Source organism: Meles meles, chromosome 13 (genome assembly GCF_922984935.1).
Source record: "Meles meles chromosome 13, mMelMel3.1 paternal haplotype, whole genome shotgun sequence".
NCBI classification, from domain to species: domain Eukaryota; kingdom Metazoa; phylum Chordata; class Mammalia; order Carnivora; family Mustelidae; genus Meles; species Meles meles.
Window position 1 is genome coordinate 74404060 of NC_060078.1, and position 20811 is coordinate 74424870.

The 20811-nt window shown below is 47.5% G+C and overlaps 1 protein-coding gene and 1 long non-coding RNA gene across 2 annotated transcripts in view; one reads left to right on the forward strand and one right to left on the reverse strand.

The window, feature by feature from the left end:
- Positions 1-16801, forward strand: part of SLC18A2 (solute carrier family 18 member A2) — a 37409-nt gene extending 20608 nt beyond the window's left edge. Inside the window, exons 11-16 of the mRNA XM_046026993.1 lie at positions 5674-5752; positions 5939-5990; positions 7028-7091; positions 8911-9030; positions 9165-9298; positions 16261-16801. Of these exons, the coding sequence (XP_045882949.1) occupies positions 5674-5752; positions 5939-5990; positions 7028-7091; positions 8911-9030; positions 9165-9298; positions 16261-16365 (554 nt within the window). The 3' untranslated portion in view covers positions 16366-16801. The remainder of the gene's footprint in view (positions 1-5673; positions 5753-5938; positions 5991-7027; positions 7092-8910; positions 9031-9164; positions 9299-16260) is intronic.
- LOC123955228 lies at positions 16363-20716 on the reverse strand. Its single transcript, XR_006821226.1, has 2 exons — positions 17948-20716; positions 16363-17053 (listed from the first exon to the last, which is right to left on the reverse strand). It is a non-coding gene; the product is annotated as an uncharacterized LOC123955228 (long non-coding RNA).
- Positions 20717-20811: the final 95 nt, after the last annotated feature.

Here is a 20811-nt window from a genome sequence, read left to right on the forward strand (position 1 = left end):
GGCATGTAAACGATGTCACAAAACAAAATCACAACCCAGCCCCAAACAGCAAGAGACATTCAGCGACAGAGGAAGGATTCTTGGAGCAAAACTAAGGCTAGTTCGGAGACCGAAATTTAGCTCCGAACCTCCTGGCGTGGGAGTCACCAGAGGAAACCCAGAGACTCCAAGCTCCCAGGGAAGGCGCAGCACTTAGCAGAGGGAAGGGCTTTTTCTAACCGGGAGTTACTGGAAAGCAGTTTTCTAAAAGATGAGGAGACGCTCTTCCTGTCTTGTTGCCGATGCTGGCTGTCCACACCCTGGGCGCCTTTTCTTCCCGTGGTGGTTTGGGCTTCCAGCTGTTTCCAGGAGGCGCCCCTCGTCCTGGGGGCACGCGGTGTGCACACTGTGGGGTCCACGGAGCTCCTGTGTTCGCTCTGCCGGCGCTCCTGGGCTGAGGCCCTTTGCCGGTGTTTCCGACGTCCCCACCTCGCTGACTTCTTTTCCTGACCGAGGCGTCTTGGCCATGAACAAGGCTCCTCGGCTGCTTCCTCTCTGGACACAGGCTTCTTTATGAAGTCCTTAAAGCCCGTCAGAGGCCCTGGGCCTTCCGGGTCAGATAACAGGCCAGAGGCATCCCGGATTTTATCAGGAGATCCTCTCCTAGGGCTTATCTCGGAGGCCAGATGTTGGCGGACACCACACCTTCCCACTGTGCCTCACTCCCCTCCTGCCTCAGACAGAGATTTGTGTTTCTTCGAGAGAATCTTGTGTTTCTTCAAGGAATCCCGTAGCTCTCCTGGTGGGAGCGGAGCGCACCGCCTGCAGCTTGTGGCCCAGCTCTCCTAGAGCCCCTCAGGCCCTGGGAGCCTTGGGGTGAGGAGGGCCCCGTGGGGGATGCCGGGTGAGGACTGAGGGCCGTGGTGAGAACCGGCTGGTGGGAGGGGGCACGGCCGTCCGCGGGGGGCCCGGGCAGCCTCCCCTCCCTGTGCAAGGCCATGTGTGAGCTCTCCCCAGTCCAGTGTGAAAAGGGAAGCCCTTCTGTCCCTCTGCTTCCCTCAGCATTTCTGGGAAAAGACCGGAAGGTTTGAAGTCAAGGCAAATCAGCCTTACCAGCTACCTGGGTGATGCATGATTACTTTTGTTGAACACTGTGATTTTGGCCATAATTTTTAGAGATGGTAGATGGCGGCCGCCAATATTCTAGAAGGCTCCCTTGTGAGCCCGTCCCCCAGACCCCATTGCTGCCTGGGGTCGGCCCTGAGTTTGGGTTGGAGGGAGAGAATGCTTTCATGGCATCTCTCTTTCCCTTGGGTCTGGGGTCAGATGACCTTTCCCTGACGCCGGGAGGCTTAGGGACCCCTTTCCTGGCGAGGCCTCCAAACTCCGAAAGGGAACGTAAGCTCTGGGCAGTGCGGCCCAGAGAAGAGTGGAGCCAGGCTCTTTCTTCTGGTTCTTTAAGGAGGTGTCCTGGTTCAGTGCAGGATGGAGGCTAGGATACCGGCTGCTGGGCAGGGGAGCCCCTCCACTCCCAGCCGGCCGTGACCTTCAGGCACGTCCAGGGCCAGCCTGGCTGGGTACCCAAGACAAGAGGGTTGCCCGTATGCTGTCACTCCGGGATGTGAGGACTGCAGCCTCCTGAGCCTCCCTAGGGAGGCCAAACCGGGACCATTGCCCGGGTCTGGTTCTGGACCAGGCCCTTGCGGACCTCAGGAATGGGTGATCCGGAGCTCGGATGAAGCCCACGGATGCATCCCCACCATCCTTCTGGGGCTACGTGTCCAGCATTAGCTCCTTGGGGGCTTTGTGGCGGGGAGAGCCTCGCCCTCTTATGCCCGGTGAGCCTGTGGTCAAAGCCAGGCTTTCCACAAAAGCCCAGGGGTGGGCGGACGGTCCCTGTGGGTACACTTTCTCGTAGGTGCAGGGGCGACTATGGAGGTACAGACACCCCTGTGAGGAGAGCAGGGGCCCAGCAGAAGGAGAGGCCCCCACGTTGGCCCCCACACCGTGTGCAAGCCGGCCGATCCACACATCTCTCCTTGGGCTGGGAAGATGCAAAGACTTCTTGTCGCATTTGCACGGCATATGGGTTTGGGGAGGGTCAATGTTGGCCCATTCGTGACAGATCCAAAAAGATCTCCCTGGGCAGAATGAAGGTCTGAAAGGGACAAGGAGGACTCTTTCTGGTGAGAAGGTAGAGTCCTGCCCTGGGGTGGAAAACACCGCCTGGGGGGTGGCGGGAGCCTGGTGGGGGTGCGGGTCAGTGTGCATGGGTCCCACGAGGGCTGCCTGAGTGGCGGCTCCCCGGGGCCAGAGCAGGCATGACTGTCTCCGGAGCCCAATGACCCAGAGGCCGGACGGTGGAGCCAGCCCTGTGAATCGTTCAGGCCTTCCTCAGTTGTGCACCCAGCAAGGAGCTGGGCGGGGTCAGTCCTGGGCACCATGTTTCAAGGTAGAGGAGTCACTTGAACTTGTACACGAGGGAGGCAGCTGGTCCTCAGTCACTGGCCACGACCCAGAGCCCTGGTGCTGGGTTCGTCAGGGAAGCCAAACCGTGTCGGTGGCCGGGCTGGGGGAGGAGGTGGAAGGTTCCAGAATGCACAGCAGGACCAGCGGGTGGAAGTGATGGGAAGCTCCGGGCTTGGGGTTAAGACACCAGCCCCCGGCAGGAGTGGTCCTTGAACAGTTGTCTGGAAGAGCAGTGGGCTCCCAGCCCGGGTCTCTGAGCAAAGCCAGGTGGTCTCTTGGGACATCCGGCAGGCTGCTGCGGGAGGCACACTGAGGTTTCTAGGTTTCGTTGAGTCCCGAGAACGGGTTGTCGGTTGTGTGCTGTGCTGGGGCCCTGGCAACGCCAAGGAGGCCGAAGCCGCGGAAGACCAGCTCTCGGGGCTTGGAGCCTGACGTCCGAAGCTGAAAGTCAGGAAAAGAGGGTTCTAGCTCCAGACCACACCGCCGCCTCTCGCCCCCGGGGTGCTGCACAAAAGAGGGCTCTGCCTGCAAGGGACAGTGGCCTCCTTCAATACCTTTGGTTCTGTGAAGTCCGTGTCCTCACACCGGCTTTTTCCCCTAAGTGCTCAGCCGTGTTCCGAGCACCGCCCGGGTGCCTCCCGGAGCTGCGGGGTGGGAACAGGTGACGCGGTCCCTTGCCCGCTAGGACGTCGCTGCAGTCTGGGGCCGGCCAGGCCACCAGGGTGAAACGCCAGTAAGGCGCCCACAGGGAAGGACAGGGCAGGGGGCTCAGACGGGGAGGGCGGGCTGCTCTCTGAACCTCAAAGCCTTCCCGTGAGCTGCTTGCTGTAGGAACGGTCGCTGTTTCCCGGGCTCTGAGAGGATACGGTGACCCGTCGGAGCCTGCACTAGCCTGTGAAAGGGACATCTTGTTTCTTGCCTGACTTCGGTGCTTTTTGCTGGAGAGCCATGACACTGCCGTTTGCTACCTGAGCGGATCTGCCGTCGGTGGAAAATAAGGGGCGCCCACGTGTGGGTCCCACGGTGAGCTTAGCACCCCACCGGCAAGTCAGGAAGCTGTCGCTGATCTGAGGCTTCCTCTGCGCGCTGGCGACCCCGCCTTGAGGCTTGGCTCCTAGAGTCGGGATTCACCAGGAAGCAGGGCTCCTGGCCGGGTTCCCTGCGATCCGCTTGCCCTGGCTCCAGTTCACTAAGTTCAGCCCACAGGTGTTCAGCCCTGGGGGTGGGGGGGAATTGTTCAGCCGCCTCGTGTCAGCCTGCGAGGGCTTTATGTTTTACACATTTAGTCACAACATATACGAATCCCAAGAGGCTTCATCTAAGAACCTCGAGTTGAGGCTTTTCTAGAAAAATCAGATATTCCAATCTGGGACCTTGGTCCTCCTGTCTGGAGGAAGAGCAGCTGCCTTCTCCGAGGGGCTCTAGGCCCTTCCCCCCATGTCTTGTTTCTCGGACACCGAGGCCCAGTGTCGCGGCTGTTTCTCACGGCATCTGTGCTGTTACGTGCACTTTGCTTCTCCCGTCATTTACGCCCTCCCCAGACCCCACAGACACTTGTCCTGAGATCAAGGCCTTCATGATTTCTTTCTCCAGACTATACAACGTTGTGTTCAAGGTTGGGCTTAGTTAACGAGCTGCTTTGGGGAGCTTCTGGGTTCCCAGGCACCGTGTCCGTACCTGCGGCGGTCCCTGACGTTGCCCCGTCCTGGTTCAGACGTCATCTGATTCCTTCCTTTGGCGACCAGAGCCACATTGTGGCCGCTGGCTTCGCTGTAGCCCTGAGCCGCGCCCGGGCTCTCAGTCGTGTTTGCGGAATCTGATGACGCCCAGCCGTCATTTCACCACCTGTATGACAAGTGTGACGGAAATGGTTTCCTGGAACACGGCAGTGAGATTGCTTTTTATTCTCATCTCCCAGATCACCAAGGCCAGGATGATTTGGTTTTGGATTTTGCTCCTGAACCTAATACAGTTTGAAGTCCTGCCTGTGCGGGCAGGCTCAGCCTCTCGGGGGGAGTTTGACGGCCTTCGTGCTCGCAGAGCTGCAGGGAGAGGCTGCTGTATGCTCGAAGGGGGCCAGATCCCACCTGTCTGTCTGCGTGCTGCTGAGCTGCTGAGACAAGAAAGGCCTCGGCCACATGCGTTTCGAGAGCAGTGCTCAGCTGCTGACCATCTAGTGTTGGGCGTGCGTGTCTAGCTTGTCACAGATGTAGGATTGGGGACAGAGCAGCGCTCACCATTTGTGGGCAAGGCTTAGAATCAAACCTGGTATAAATGAGTCCAAGAAGAACACCAAAGTATGACTAGTTTGAAAAGCCATCTTTCGAGAAGAGATGGTCGATTGTCGTGATGACAGATGGGGACCACATAGAGCTGATCTGGACCAATCCCTGCGGCCAGGCAGGTGGGACTCGAGGAGGGCTTTCTGTTCAAAGCACAGACGACGTTCAAGGCGATCACTGCCACCCGCAGCTGGAAATTGGCGCAGGGCTGGCCCCAGGGATGCCAGGTCTCTGGGAGAGCGTGGAACCTTGGACATGTCAATGTCTGTCATGTGACTTGGTCCCAAAAAAGAACCATGTGGACATTTGTTTTTTCAGACATGGAAAGATCTTCATAATGCTGGCCAAGAGAAGCAGGACACAGAACAATAACATAAACCCATGTTTTGTTTTGTTTTGTTTTCTTTGCCGTCCCGTGCACACGCATTTCCCTGAGTGTGTGCGAACTTCTGCGTACAAACTGACCGGAGGAGATCCCCATGCGCATTCTCTGAGTGATGGGGTTTGGGATGACTTTAACTTTTTTCTTGGTCCTTAACATTCCCCTGTTTTTTTTCAATGCCTGTGTCTTCCTTCCATGGTAAAGTCACAAAGGGGTGAGGCCAGGGGCACGCGTGGGGTCACAGTGGCCCTGCTCCCGCGGCGGGAGCCGCCCGTGTTAGGCCGCACGCAGCCACCAGCAGGCACAGATGGGGGGAAGATGGAGCTGTTGATAGAGGAGCGGATTTCATTTCTGGGGCGTCTCAGCAGCTTTGTGAGGACGGATCGGGCCCGCGGGGTCCAGTCTGGATCTGTCCGCCACCGGATATTAGCTGCTTGCGTGCAGGTCCTGGGGCTTCTCTCCTCGGTTCTAATCACCATCGTGGTGTCTGACAATTATTACTTTTTCTAACACTTGACTGATGATCAATACTGATAAGGTGTCCTTTTCATAAATTTACAGGCATCGCTTTCTTGCCAGCTAGCATCTCTTATCTCATTGGAACCAATATTTTTGGGATGCTCGCGCACAAAATGGGGAGGTAAGATGATATGCGAACAGCGCCCACTCTCTTAGAAAAATGTAGCTCTTTGAGGCAAATTCTGCATGTTTCTGCCTTACTTAACACAGGCAACTGCTTTGATTTCTATTGAAAATTTGACCTGAGGAAAAATTTGAAGTGGTCATTTATTAAAGGTGCTTTTTTTTTGTTTTTGTGTTTTGGTAGGTGGCTTTGTGCTCTTCTAGGAATGATAATTGTTGGCATCAGCATTTTATGTGTGAGTAAAAGATGATATTTGACAAAGGGTAATGCTCTGTAAATAAAACTATTGCTTTGGGCTAGACTCCCTAGGAAACCTTTTATAACCGTTTAAAGTTTGTTGATATTTGGTTTTATGACCTCTTCCATTTTCCTCTGATTTTTTTTTAAATCATTTTAAACATTTTGGACAAGATTCTCCAAGGAATAGATTTTTAATTTGAGGTCAGTCAGCTGGAGGTCACGTAGCATAGTGTGTATGTCAGTGCCCAACTCCCCCCAACATCTGAAACGTTGTGATGTTTATAATGTATATTATAAACATATTTATAAAATTTTCAAAAAATATATTTATAAATTTATATTTAAAAATTTATTTATAAATTCACTTACATTTATAAATTTATTTATAAATTAATTCACTTAAATTTATAAATTTATAAATTCACTTACAAATTTTTTATAATTATATATTTTTATATACAGTTATATATTTTTATATACAAAATATAAAATTATATACAATCGTATATGATTATATAAAATTATACATTTATTTATAAAGTTTATAATAAATATAAATGTATATATGTATAAATATATATGTATGCATAAATATTTATACATATATATGTAGACATGTAGACATGTATAAATATATATTTATACATATATAAATAATGTATATAAAACACTTTCAGACTACTAGCTGAAACAATAGCAAGATTGTTTCCTAAAATAAAACACCTTCTACCAATGGCCAGTATCCACCGCAAGTGAGGCCTCCTGGTCCTCGTCAGAAGTAGAGTGTGGTCCAGGCTGATCTCAACTCCGGCAGTCAGCGAGTTTTCCTTGGTGGTCGCAAAACCCATTTCAGCTTCAGCTTCTAAAGGCTAGGAGGTCCCGGTTCTCCCCAAACTCCACCTTCTTCCTTCTTCTCACTTCCTTCAGAAGGAAACAAGCACACTAGGCCTGAAAAAGCATGTCCTGAAGATTTTCCCGGAAGATTTATAGTTGGATATTGTGATTCTAGTGTAATGTTATTTCCTCTTACAGATTCCTTTTGCAAAAAACATTTACGGACTCATAGCTCCTAACTTTGGAGTTGGCTTTGCAATTGGTAAGTCACATAACCTTATGCCTAAATTTGAAACTTTGTTTTCCCCATGACTAAGAAAGGTTTCGTCTGATTTGGGCAGAGTGTATTTCTTCAACCTAAAATTTCCAGAAGCCTGAGAGGAGGCTGTGGGCAGCCTGTCGATTATCTGCAGATAGACCTGCTTCTGCCCGCTAGTCATTTATTTCCAGAAAACCAGTATGTTGAAAAGCCTGATATTTACAGAGGCAAACGGATGCTCCGTGGCTGGCCTCGGGCAAACAAGAAAAATCCCTCAGTCAGAGCACGTTTGTTAGGGCTCAGATCTGTGCACGGTACTGCTCCCATGAACCCGGTGTGGGCAGAAACCGCACCTGTATTTTTTAATAAGGTTTAGTACAGAAAAGAGGAGCAGAGGGACTTCTTGCCTTCAAAGGGACAAGTCTTTGTAATGTGAGGGACAGTCACCTGTTAGGAAAAACCTCCTGAACATTTTTTTAAAAAAGATTTTATTTATTTACTTGATAGACAGAGATCACAAGTAGGCAGAGAGGCAGGCAGAGAGAGAGGAAGGGAAGCAGGCTCCCTGCCGAGCAGAGAGCCCGATGTGGGGCTCCATCCCAGGACCCTGGGATCATGACCTGAGCCCAAGGCAGATGCTTGACCCACTGAGCCACCCAGGCACCTGGAACATTTTTGATAAATAGTATACATTTGTTTCTCCTTTGTAATATACACATGGGGCCTAATAAGAGTAAATGTTAAACCTATCAAGAATTGAATCTTCGGTGCAGTGGGAAGAGAGAAGGGAAGCTCTGCAGACTCCCCAGCCTGGGTCAGGTTTGTCCTCGTGCAGCCCTCATGGCATCAGTGACAACCGTAATGCCTGTTTCAGCTCTCTGTGGCCCGTCCAACTGTCCCGTTTTGTTCACCCCATGGCCTCAGCACCCTCCACATGTTAGGGCATTAATAAATACTCAATAAAAGAAACTTCGCTCCTCTTCTTGCCGCTAGTACTGGGTGGAGGGGAGGGAGCGGGCGTTGGAGCACACGGCGGCAGGTGTCCACAGATAGTCTCATTTGAGCGGATCGTTATCTGCACCATTTTACAGGTGGGAAAGCCAGTGTTTGGAGAGATAAGGCCCTGCTCACCCTGCCAGGAACATGAGCCCAGGCCCGAGCACGCATGCTCTTTCTTTATGCTGCTTGCCTCCAACTGTTGAACGAATAAGGGATTCTAATACTGGCCTTGGTGTTGGTTTTTGAGCCCAAATTAGCAGATCTCTTTCAGTCTCTTCTGTGAGCAGGGCAGGGTAATCCTTTAGACAGCTTCATGTCCTGATTCCTTCCCATCTTTCCCGATACTTTCCAACCTCTTCTTATGGTCTGTGTGTGAGGCCTGTATGTGTGACCCCTGGGTGAGGGCAAGGGGCCTGTGGACCAGGAGAGAGTTAATCTGGAAAGTACCAGCTGGGAGCAAGTAAGGGGATCCACAGGGCCAGTAGCTGGCAGCCAGCGCCCCTCTGGATGTGAAGCCTGGTCTGGGAGTCACCAGAGGCCTGGAGCTCTCCCTTGGAAAATGTCCCTTCAGACCGTGGAGGACAGGTGAGGTAAGGTGGAGAACAGGCAGAGGTGGCCTGGGTTCCGGTCCCAGCCTTGGCGACTGGCTGTCTGTCTTCAGTGACGGGTATGCCTCGGGCAGCTTGCCTTGAGACTCACGGGTGGTAATGACCACTGGGGAAGAACTGGTGAGGTTGTGAGGTTAGGACACTGTCCCTGATATTCCCCGCGTTTTTGGGTTATGTCCGTTTTCCCATAGACCATGTTCCCTGACTGTCCACAGGAATGGTGGATTCATCAATGATGCCCATCATGGGCTACCTGGTCGACCTGCGGCACGTGTCTGTCTACGGGAGTGTGTACGCCATTGCTGATGTGGCATTCTGCATGGGATATGCCATAGGTAAGGACTCTGGCTTTTCAAAACGACGTTTTAGCTTAATGCACGATCGTGATTGAAAATTATTTAAACTTTGGTGTCTTCCTATCTGCGAGACATCTGGAGAGAGGTTGATCTAATTCTCTCTTTCCTGAAAGGTCCTTCTGCTGGTGGGGCTATCGCAAAGGCAATCGGATTTCCATGGCTCATGACCATTATTGGAATAATTGATATTCTTTTTGCTCCTCTCTGCTTTTTCCTTCGAAGTCCGCCTGCCAAGGAAGAAAAAATGGTAAGAAAATTTTAGGATGCAGTCAAGTGTTTCTTGATCATTTTAGCATGGTCTTCTGGACAGTTTCTTCATGGCTTAGTTATGAAATATATTTCTGCTCCATTTGGACAGAACTCTCAAACAGAAATGGTCAGGGTTCCTTTTGAGTGTATACCGGAGGGACCATATTTCTTTTACTATATCAAAAGTTTTGTTTATGATTTTCATACATATGTTAGCAGTCTGTGCAGTCTTTTGTCAACCAGACATGGGGTAGGGTAGTTCAGTGTAATTTTCTTCAGTTCTTGAAAATCTTGAACATTCTTTCTTTCTTTTTTTTTTTTTTTTGCCTCCTGTGCCAAGTCCTAAGATTAGCCATTTTTGGTGCTGTCTGCTTTTCTCCTAAGCCTTACAGCTTTCAGTAATAGTGTTTCAGTCCTTACTGCAAAAGAGTCTGGAGATGGCTTTGGTGTAGATAACAGCATTTTGGAAAACTATCATATATGTACCTCTGGGCACACAGAAGCATGGGTAACTTTTAAATTCACAATTTCACAACCACCGTCATATCCAGATGAAAGATACGGAATTGAGTGTAAGGTGTTCCTCTTCTGAACAGACTCACGTACTGATTCTAAACTTGAATTTTGAAATGCAATAGTCATGTTAACCTGACAGTCCTCAGACCGGGTGACGGAGTTTTTAAAACCTCACGTGGTGACAGATTCTCATCCCGCTGGAAGAAGAGTGGTGTAGATTAAGAATGAATGAGATAACCGAGGCGGGGAGAGATGGTATTTGTGATTATGAGGGTGGGGCTCTCTGAGGGGTGCATCTGAAGTTCTTTCTGACAGTTGAGCTGAAATGGGTCTTGATGGTTTGGCATTTCTCACACGGCCCTTTTATGAATTTCCCCAAAGAGTGGGTTTAAAAACAGACACAGATTCTAAAGTTAGGCTATGGGCACCTTTATTTGTTTGGAGCATTTTTTGTATTCATTAATCCCTTCAATGTATTTAAGAAATATGTTCAGCATTGGGCACTGGTCTTACGCCCTTTATTATACAGGATGTGAGGAGGTAATTTTGAATCGCTCACGACCCGTTTGACGGAAAGAAAAGGGATGGAAGGTGTGGAAATATTCCGATAGACACCAACCTTTGTTTCCTTCCTCTTGCTCAGACCCCCTTAGTTCTGAACAACCCGTAGTGCCTTGTTGATCTTCCGACCTGTCTTCTGGCCTGACCCACGCACTGTGCCAACCAGGGTCAGAAAATTCTCAGTGCAACAACTAAAAACTGTCATTCTGTTGCCATTGTATCGATTTGATGAAGGCTGAAGGAAGGTTATTCCTAACCCTTTTTGACCCAAACCAGACAAATCACCTACAAATGCTCCTGTCACCCAAGAGACTGTTTAAGATTCTTGGAAGATGGTGAAGGGCTGGCATGGCCTCGGAGCCAAACTGTCCCATGGGGAAATGATAGCATCTGCCTCATTGCCTTGCCGTGAGGATTCGGAGGAGAATGCCACAGAGTGCTTAGCCCTGTGCTTAGCACCCAGCAAATGCTCAATAAATGTGTTATTTCCAGTGCCTCCCCATACTTCTTTCTTGCTTTTACCAAGTGCTCCGATTTACTGTCCGCTCAGAGGCCCCCTGCTGTCCTCCCTTTGTCCCCTCTGTGAGGTGAGCACTTCCGTTTACTACTGAGACCCCAGGACTGCTGAATGGGTTTCCCTAGCCAAGCAGCGGACGTTAGTGGCTGTTGGGTTATCTGTGTGTCGGCAGCAGCGTGATGGCTTATCTGGGGCATCAGAGGAAATGAGCAAGGGCTGAGGATGAATGGGGGATCAGCCCGCCCACCAGCTACTGCTGTGGGTCCCCATGAGGCCCTGCAGGAAGCAGGTAGACGCCTGGTGCTTTTTCTCTTCCCTCATGTAAATCTGTGCTTTAGTTTGCTTAAAAATGCCGAGGGAACACACACACACACCACACACACACACACACACACACACACACACACACACACACAGGAATATTATGCAGCTATCAAAAATGAAATCTTGCCATTTGCAATGACATGGATGGAACTAGAGGGCATTATGCTAAGCAAAATAATTCAATCAGAGAAAGACAATTATCATATGATCTCGCTGATACGTGGAATTTGAGAAACAACCAGAAGATCATAGGGGAAGGGAGGGAAAATAAAACAAGAGGAAACCAGAGAGGGAGACAAAGCATAAGAGACTCTTAATCATAGGAAACAAACTGAGTATTGCCAGAGGGGAGGGAGGTAGATGGATGGGGTAACTGGGTAATGAACTTTGGTGAAGGAATGGGCTGTCATTAGAACTGGGTATTATATAAGACCAATGAATCACAAACACCTGTACCTCTGAAACCAGTAATACCTTATATGTTAATAAAGAAAAAAAAGAAAAAAAAATGCCGAGGGAAGTGGAAGAGACAATCTTGAGAGGCAAAGCAGCAAACATTGCAGGCTTCCAGAAAGCCACTTTCCCAGTAAAATGTCAAAGTCCTTGATACATGCCTAGCAAGAGGAATCATTAAAAACTTGGGAAGACATGCATCTCGCTGCCTGTAACTGCTGCCCTTAGTGAAAGGTATCACACTGGGTTCCATTTGCCTAGTGGAATGGTAGCCTTTGAGGGTGGCTGACAGCGGCTGCCGGCTCACGGAGCCAGCAGAGCAGGAAGAAACCTAATGATCGGGGGAGTGAGGCTGGGACAGCAGTGTGCCACCGAGGGGACGGAACTGATTACCGTCCACTTGAGAAAATCCAATCCTGACCAGTGCTGGCATTCAGGATGAACAGTTAACAAATGCAGGGGACGGGAGAGCCGGAAAATGGCCTAGAAGCGGGAGCAAATAATTCTTCCATTAGGCAGTGTTCTGACGATGAGGCGTTTGGACTTAAGCTGTTTTATATTGGAAGATCGAATGCCGTTTTCATGGGTGCCCAGTCACAGAATCATGAATTAGTTTGTGAGCATTTGAGTGGTTTCTTCTGTTTGGTGTACTCGATTTCCTTCTCTGTTTGTTTCCCCCTCCCCTCCCCTCCCTTCCCCTCCCCCCCCTCCTTCCTCTTTCTTTCATCATCAGTACGGTGGGGGAAAAAAAAACAAACCTGTTTGCAGCTCAGGTCCCTCTGCAAGTGTAAGAAAATACCCGCTCTGCCATGTGAGGTCAACTGTGTTTTAGGTACATGACAATGACATGCAGCCCATGACTCTCAGAATATCCGGTTGAGAATAGCTGTGTGCTGATACGGATATTTTTTCAGACTGAAAAATTATTTTTGAAGATAGGGCACGTTTCTTGCGTCTTACTCTTGAAGTTTCTGGTTGTGGCCCAGACTGGAAAGTAGGTGTTTGAGATCACAGCTGGCTTTTCCTGGGTGACTCTCGGCTCTCTCATGGTTGTTCTAGGGTCCTTCCAGGGGATTCTGTTTCCTGAATGCAGGGGCCAGGCAAAGACCTGCTTGTATTAATCTATTTATAGAAATATATCCCTTTACAGGACATTTACATAGTGGATATGCAAAACCATCACTAATTTTTTTTTCCTAGATATGGTAAATAAAACTTCCTAGCATTCAGGCCTGATACCGCTCAAAATCGCCCAGCCTGGAGGGCGCACCCTCCAGTGCTCTTCCTGTCTCAGTGCCCAAGCTGGGTATTTAATTTATATACTTCATTTGATCCAACAAAGCTTTTACCACTTTGGAGAGCCTCATTCTGCTCTGTGTCTGATAGGAAACCAGGCATCTGGCAGAGGTTCAAATCTCAGTAACTGGGCTGTGCTCTGAATTTAGACACCCTTTTCCTCCCTCTCGTCTTCAGTGGAGAGTCAGACACGCCTTGTTTCCCAGCAGAGCACTGGCTTAAATTACGTGGTGGCTCCCTGAGCCTGGCTCTTTGTGGCCCCTACATACTTGACTTTCCCACTGGATCCTGTTCGCTTCTCTCTGTCCCTGGAACTTTGGGAATATTCCATTATGCCATCGGGCTTCTTTGATCACATATAACTTGTTATAAAAGCAGAACTGTCACACTGTCTTTTGAAAGAGGTTCAGATGCCAGTAAGTTAGGTTCTAAAAGAAATGAAATGGTATTTCAAGAAAAAAAAACTCATTTATCTGGAATAGGCTTTGTGTGCAAATAAGATTTGTTCTGCGTTGATAACTTCTGACCACTGAAGTCTGTTCCATGCCCCCGTCATCAGTATAACTGAACTTCTTTCCTTGCAACACTGCTGTTTGCGTCTATACTAGGTGCCCAGTGTTAGGTTTCTGGGGTCCTTAAGAAGTCTACATATATGCAGAGTCAGGTCTAATGGAGGGGAGTTGAGCCGAGAGAGAAGGCAGTTATGAGTAGGGTAGAGCGATGGTCATCCCTCCCTAGGCTCTTGGGCCTGTGGATCAGGGATTGATCCATGAATGCCTCTGCCTGGCATTCAGGGCCCTGCGGTCTCACTCTGGTTGGGCTTTCTAATTAATGTCCGTGTACCTCATCATCGGAACTCTGTGGCGGCCAGGCTGGCTTACTTAGTGTCTCTGTTTTTATTTTTATATTTATTGTTTTTTGAGAGCACAAGAGTGAGCAAGTGTGCTAATTTGGGCAGTAGTTGGTGTGGGAGGGGGAGGTCAGTGGGAGAGGGAGAGAGAGAATGCCAAGCAGATTCCATGCTGAGTGTGGAGCCCAATACGGAGATCATGACCTGAGCCAAAATCAAGAGTCAGCTGCTTAGCCGACTGGGCCACCCAGGCGCCCGTGTCCCTCTTTTACATAGTGGCTCGTCAAGTAGATAATTCAGGCTGTGCCCACAGCTCCTCTGCTTGCCCATCCTCCCCACCCTTCAGGGTCAGCTCACGTCCCATCTCCTCTGAACAGCTGTCCCTGAGCACGTCACCCACAGCCCGCGTTGCACCTGTGAGTGTGGTGGGACCGGTCCTCTCCTCAAGGGGAGTCCAGGAGCTGCTGCGAGGGAGAGGACGGACCTCGGGGGCACGGCAGCAGGTGCCGGCCGTATGCCCCGCTGCAGCTCCAGATGACACCGTGTCACCGGGGTGGGGCTTCTCAGAGCATGTTGACACCACTGCCATGAAGGGTTAGGGACCTGAATTTCAGGTTTAACTCCCCCTCCCCCCAAGTGATTCCTGTGTTTTTTTTTTTTTTTTTAGAAGATTTTATTTATTTATTTGACAGACAGAGATCACAAGTAGGCAGAGAGGCAGGCAGAGAGAGAGGAGGAAGCAGGCTCCCTGCCGAGCAGAGAGCCCAATTCGGGACTCGATCCCAGGACCCTGAGATCATGACCTGAGCCGAAGGCAGAGGCTTAGCCCACTGAGCACCCAGGTGCTCCCCATACATATTTCTTTGAGGATCACTATCCTGAGGATGTAAGACGTTGAGCTCTTTGGGGGTTAAATCTTTCTTGTAACAGGGATACGTCCATACGGGGAGAATGGTCCTGATGGACAATGTCTGCTGCCCCAGTGACTGAGGTCTAGAAATGGAGCTCTTTATTAAATACATGTATTAAGTCAGTTGGCACAAAACGTTAGGAAAAAAAAAACCATTTGCAGCAGACACTTTGAGCTGACAGCCTTAGAGGGTCAAGGAAGTCATTATCTTAACATGTCACCCAGGCAGATAATTTTAGAATTTTTCAGGAAATGATAAGTGGGTTGGCCCTGAGTGGAGTCACAGAAGTGATCAAATGTGTGGGGCAAGGCCTGGGGGGCGTAGCCGACAAACACCAGGTAGGCTGCAGTAGGCCAACGAGAGAGAAAATTTAACAGATAAATGCTTCCATGTAGATTTTCACGCTGTACACAAAGGCACTGGAATAGTGTATGTGGAGGAAGACGCTGTAAGGCAGAGCTGGGGAGACCCCGTCGGTTGTACCCAGCGTCCTGCCATGCGGTGCTGTCGCGCCCTCCCCCAGCAGCAAGACTCTGACACAAGGCTGTCTGGCGCACATCTGCCCCGTTCCAGCTGTGCGTCCCTTTACATGCAGTAAAGGGCATGCGCCTTAATCACCGTGCGTACACAGAGGGCCGTCGGCCCCCAAAGAGTGCTGGTGGAGCGGAGGTCTTGCAGCAGGATCGCGTGGCACGGGCCCGGCAGGATAAGGGGAGCTGTTTTCTCAGACAGCAGGCTTGGCCTGCCCGTGTTCAAGAGGAAAATGATTACCAGGACTTACTGAGGAGGTTTTTCAATTGAGGATCAATGGACTGTTTATTTTTCAGTAACAGTGAGAAGGCACAAGATTTTCTGTTCATGAGAGTGCTTTTTTGTGTGTGTTGTTTTAAATCCTACATTTGAGCAAGAGGAAGACACCCAGCATTTGGGGAGAGGTGCTCTGGAAATGCCGTTTTAAGATATGGGCCCCGTGACGTTCAGTGTAGGGAAACCTAAGGGGCTGCGGCAGTGGTCTTAAAATACCGCAAGGGGAGTCTGTGAAGATGGCTGGAGTCAGAACCGGATCCACGTCGAGAAACAAGGGACGCAGGTTACCTCAGGCACATGTCCAGCAGGAGTTCACCTCATTAACGATAGCACGCGCCCTTCCTGCGTTGCCCCAGTGAAATCCGTGCACGGCAGCTGGACTGGGTGACCTCCAAGATCCCCCCCCAGTCCCAATTCCAAGATTCTAAATAGAACTCTTCCTGAGCGTGACCTGCCATAGCCCTTGCCTCAGCTCACAGGTTGTCCTGACTGGACCTCACGGCCCTGGCGGAAACCACGTCCGCAGTCTCTCTTGCCTGGAACCCTCCTGGAGTGTGGAACCCCAGGCTTCAGGGCCGGGCGCCGGGCAGTGGCACTGAAGGGCCGGTTGCCAGGGCGTGGTGCTGGATGCAGCCTTCCAGCTAGTCATCCTTAAAGATGGCAGGTTAAAACCGTCTTATCTTTGTGAAATAAGGTTAATGTACCCGCACTGTGCTCTCTTTCAGGCTATTCTCATGGATCACAACTGCCCCATTAAGACAAAAATGTACACCCAGAATAATACCCAGTCGTATCCGATAGGTGACGATGAAGAATCTGAAAGTGACTGAGATCCTCAAAAGTCATCAAATTTAATTGTACAAAACCGTGTTTCCAGTGAAATGACTCCTCCGGAACTGTCTTAGTCATACCATTCATCCCTGGTGAAAGCAAAACAACCAAAGGTTATTCATTCTTCTCCGTGGTTGTGATTGATTGCCAACAGCCTTATAAAGAAAAAGCAGCTTTTCTAGGGGTTTGTAAAAATAGTGTTGAAAACTTTATTTTATGTATTTGATTTTATTAAATATTATACAATATATTTTCACGAAATATAGTGTAAATCTATAAATATTTGAATCCAAATCAAATATAATTTTTAAAAAAACTTACATTCATGAACACTTGGGCAAAAAAATCTTATATTTTTCATGAATATTGGTAATGAGTGTTTAAAATTAAAGCACACATTATCTCCGAGACACTTCCAACACTGAGAAACTAGAAGGAAGTCTGAAAAACAGAGTCAAATAAGAGAGCATATGATGTCGTGACAGAGTGTGGTTACCTTGTAATTACTATCCATATATTTGTGAGCTAAAAGCTAGTTTTCTCAAATGCAGAGGACGGGAACTTGAGTCTGTCTCTTTTGGACTTACCCATAAATTGTAGCTGGCATTAGTTTTCTATGCAATCATCTACCTGGAAACAGATGGTTGTAAATTATAAATTCACACGTCATGTGGCCGGCAGCAGACACTAAAGGCAATAGGGAAAAATAGTAAATGTTGTGAAAGCAGAGAAAAGCACCCAGAAGTATAGTTATGAACAACTAGCTTTCCCTTTCCAATATACATTTGGTTGTCTTAAGATGAAAGAAAATTGAGGATAGATACACCTTATACTGTCAAGGTTGTTTAAGCGTGGTAAGATACATTAACATCTAGTTCAACTTTTAGAAATTTGAAAGCCTAATAGCTGCTGTGATGTGAAAAAAATCTGACTATATCTTTAACCTGTTAGAGGTTATCCAAGTGTCTTCTAGGAATCTATTAAGTTTTGAATCGCAACTATTATTTTTTAGACTTCTGAAGGTGGTTCACATCAATGTGAAAACCAATTTTAAATGAAGATGGAGGAAGAATGAAATTATCTTGAATCAGGTTAGGAAAACAGGTAAAAATAATAGGTCAGGACACATTCCCTTCAGAGACAGAAAAACCCTAGAAACATCTAGAAATGTCTGTGTATCCTTCTATCATCTAGTGCTGTGTAAAATGTGGTTTTCCTAAGCTTGACAACATTGACGTGCCTTTTCAGTTCATCAGCAAATACTGTGTTAGCACTGTCAGTTGTCATGTTTTGTACGAGATGTGACTGGAGTGTGCGGAGTGTAGAATGTCTCAGATAATACTTGTTACTTCTGTAGCTCTGCAATCAACAAAAATTACCTAATGTCTGTATTTCGTTAAGCTAAAGTTGTGTTTCTGTTAACTTGGACAAGGAGCAAGGAAATTTAGAACAAGGACTGGACCTCGTCGTTCTCTAAGAGAGCAGCTGCTATTTCCCATTTGCTTTATGAAGCTTCTTGGAGTGACCGGAAATCTGGTGTTCAGGGGCAGTGTGGTGGAAGCAGACAAGTTGCCTACTCACACATTTGCACTGGGCAACTTGCACGAGTCTGTGACTTTGAAAGATGACTCTAGAAGCACTCTCATCTGGCTAACGTAACCAGCAGGATTGTTTTCTACTCCCACAGGGGAGAGACTTTTCTTAGAAGGTTTGCGGCTCTCCCTGACCACAGTACTGTACAATTTACTCCAATTTCATTCTTGCCTTTGAGGCTTCAGTCTCTTCGAGAATGACTGGCAGAGGTGTGGCCACTGTTGATCTCTAGAACAAGCATAAAAAGACATGTGAGGTTTTTCGGAACTGTTTTGGGGAGCAAAAGTATCAATTTTATCTGAGAGGGGGAAAATTACAAGGTCTTTTATAGGACTAAAATTCTGGGGTTAGCAGGACTGTGAAGTGAGGCTTTTTTTTTTTTTTTTCCTTTTAACGTATGTATCATCTTAACCGTGAATATACAGCTTCCTGAATGTTTGAGCAAAGATGGGTTTTTATGTTTGTACCTGGCAAAGTAGATACAAAAACACTGAAGTAGCAAAGATAAATATTCAGTTTTTTCTTTTGACTGCTAAGTGTATGTGCATACATGTTTTAGCTAGTTTCCTTAATAAATCTTCTGAACACTACTGTGCCTGTTTGTATTCCTTTATAAACCAGACATGATCACTGGAATAAATGCATAAGGTATTGACTGTGAATATCTAATTAAAAACTATTCTCTGCTTGCAGGCATCAGGTAAAGTTCAGGTTAGTCTGAACCATACTTTTTGGCTTTGCAAAATTGTCTTTGAATTGAAATCTGTAACTAGTCCCATGGTGTCAATGTGGAAAAGCCCAGTAAGTTGCCCCTGCATTTCTAAAGTCACGTTGTTTTCCTGATTGTCGTGAACAAATAACCATATCTGGTGGGAGTAACTAAGCTCTTCTGCACGTGAGCCCAAAGGGCACAGGGTCCTGAAATCCAGACAACTCAGGGTATGTGCGTGGGTCTCTTTCAGGCGTGAGACTCACAGGTGTGAGAGCTGCAGTTTTACTCAGATCTTAGAGGGGTTCTAAACCCTTCTCTTTAAGAAAAGCTATTATCTCAATTTAGAAAGAAAGACAATACATTTTTAAAGTGATTTTAAATTTATTCACTTTTAGGGAAATTAAGATCTCATCTTTATAATCAGGAGCCAAGTATTTTCAACCTGCCTTTCTAAAAATCCAGATAAATTTAGAGCTTGACAGAACCCTCCAATCTTCAGCTTGTTTCCTTCTCTCAAAATCATAAAATGGCCAACAGTGTTTCAACTATTCTGATCCTCAAGTATAGGGCTCGATATTAGGAAATGTAGCATATTAATTCTGACTCAGTGCTAAAATATTGTTCAGCATGATTGTTTAACCTAGTTCTTCACCTAAATATCAGAAATACAGAAAACAGTCTAATTCTTAATAAGTAGCAGGGCTGATCCATACATCCGAGATTTCACAGTTTAGAAAAACAATAGCGAAACCAGAATTTAATGCTTTTAGGCAAATTTCAAAATAGCAACTTTGTTTAGTGAACGTGGACTTGGTGAAGAGCTGGTATGCACCGCCCAGCTCTACCAGGCGGTCACTCCAGAGAAGGCAGCAATCACCTCTTTCAGACGGCAGCAAATGAAGATATTTTTGTTTTCTGTGGTAGTTCTTTTTATTATTTTTTAGCTATTGATAACATAGCATGGCAGCAAGATTACATCAGGAATGTAATAGAATACAACTGTTTCCACGGAGGCCTTAACCTCACTATCCCCTAGGCTATGTGGAGTGATCCCCCCTCCCCTGCACTGAAGCACGACTGTGAGGCCTCTACCGCCTGTCCCAGTAGATATAAAAATATTGCACTACGTTAAAGGTAGATCTTACAAATGTCATTAGCAGCATTACTGAGCTTTTCATAATTGTGGTTCTACAGAGTTAAATACTTTGAAAACAGGAGATTTTTATGAAACCAAAATTTTGCGTTATTTCTGCAGCTCTTTCAAATGCATCGGTTTCAGCAGCATGCTTGGATGTCACTATAACTTCCGTGGTGTCATCCATCCACACGCCAGCCACTTACACACACTGGCCTTCCAGGTCATCACCGGTAAGTTATTTTTTGTTAAGGTAAAAGTTGGTGATTACATTGGGCAGATTGTTTCAAGCACGTTACAGAACTTTTTTTTTAGCTTTCAGAGCTGTTGGTGTATACAGACTTCTGTAGCAGTGTTCTTTCAAAATGCAAGCATGCTTAACAACAAAAAAAGGGGATACACAGATCTATTTTTGTTATCAACTTGGCCATAAAGGTACTTTCTAATATTTCACTTAGTAACAGTAGAATAACTTTTCTACCTTCAAAAATGCTTTTGTCCCCCATTGAGTCATACCTTTTGTTTGAATCGCTTTTTACTCTTCAGAGAGCTTCTACAGTTCTGTTCTCCTCACAATAATCCTGTGAGGTAGTTACTGTTTATTCCTACTTTGGAGCTGGGGAGACTGAGGTGTGGGACCTCCTGTGGTTATAAAGTTCACTACTGGCCAGTGGAAGAGCTTGGCTTTAAACTCTTGTCTGGAGCCTCCCTGAGCCAGAACCCTATCACACCTTACGCTAACTCTGCCTCTTCCCACCAGCTAGTGAAACTGTCCCACCTAGCTTTAAATTCATGTTAATCTTTACTGTATGTCCATTATCACAGGAGATACCTACAAGAGGAAAATAGACATATAAAAGGCCAAAACTTTGATGATACACCAACAGAGGTCATGCTCACAGGGTTTCCTTCAGTCATATATCACTGGGGTCCACACAAAGGACCAAGTATCAAAATAGATCTTTCTTATCAGAGAACTGATCCCAATTCCTATGTATCTATACT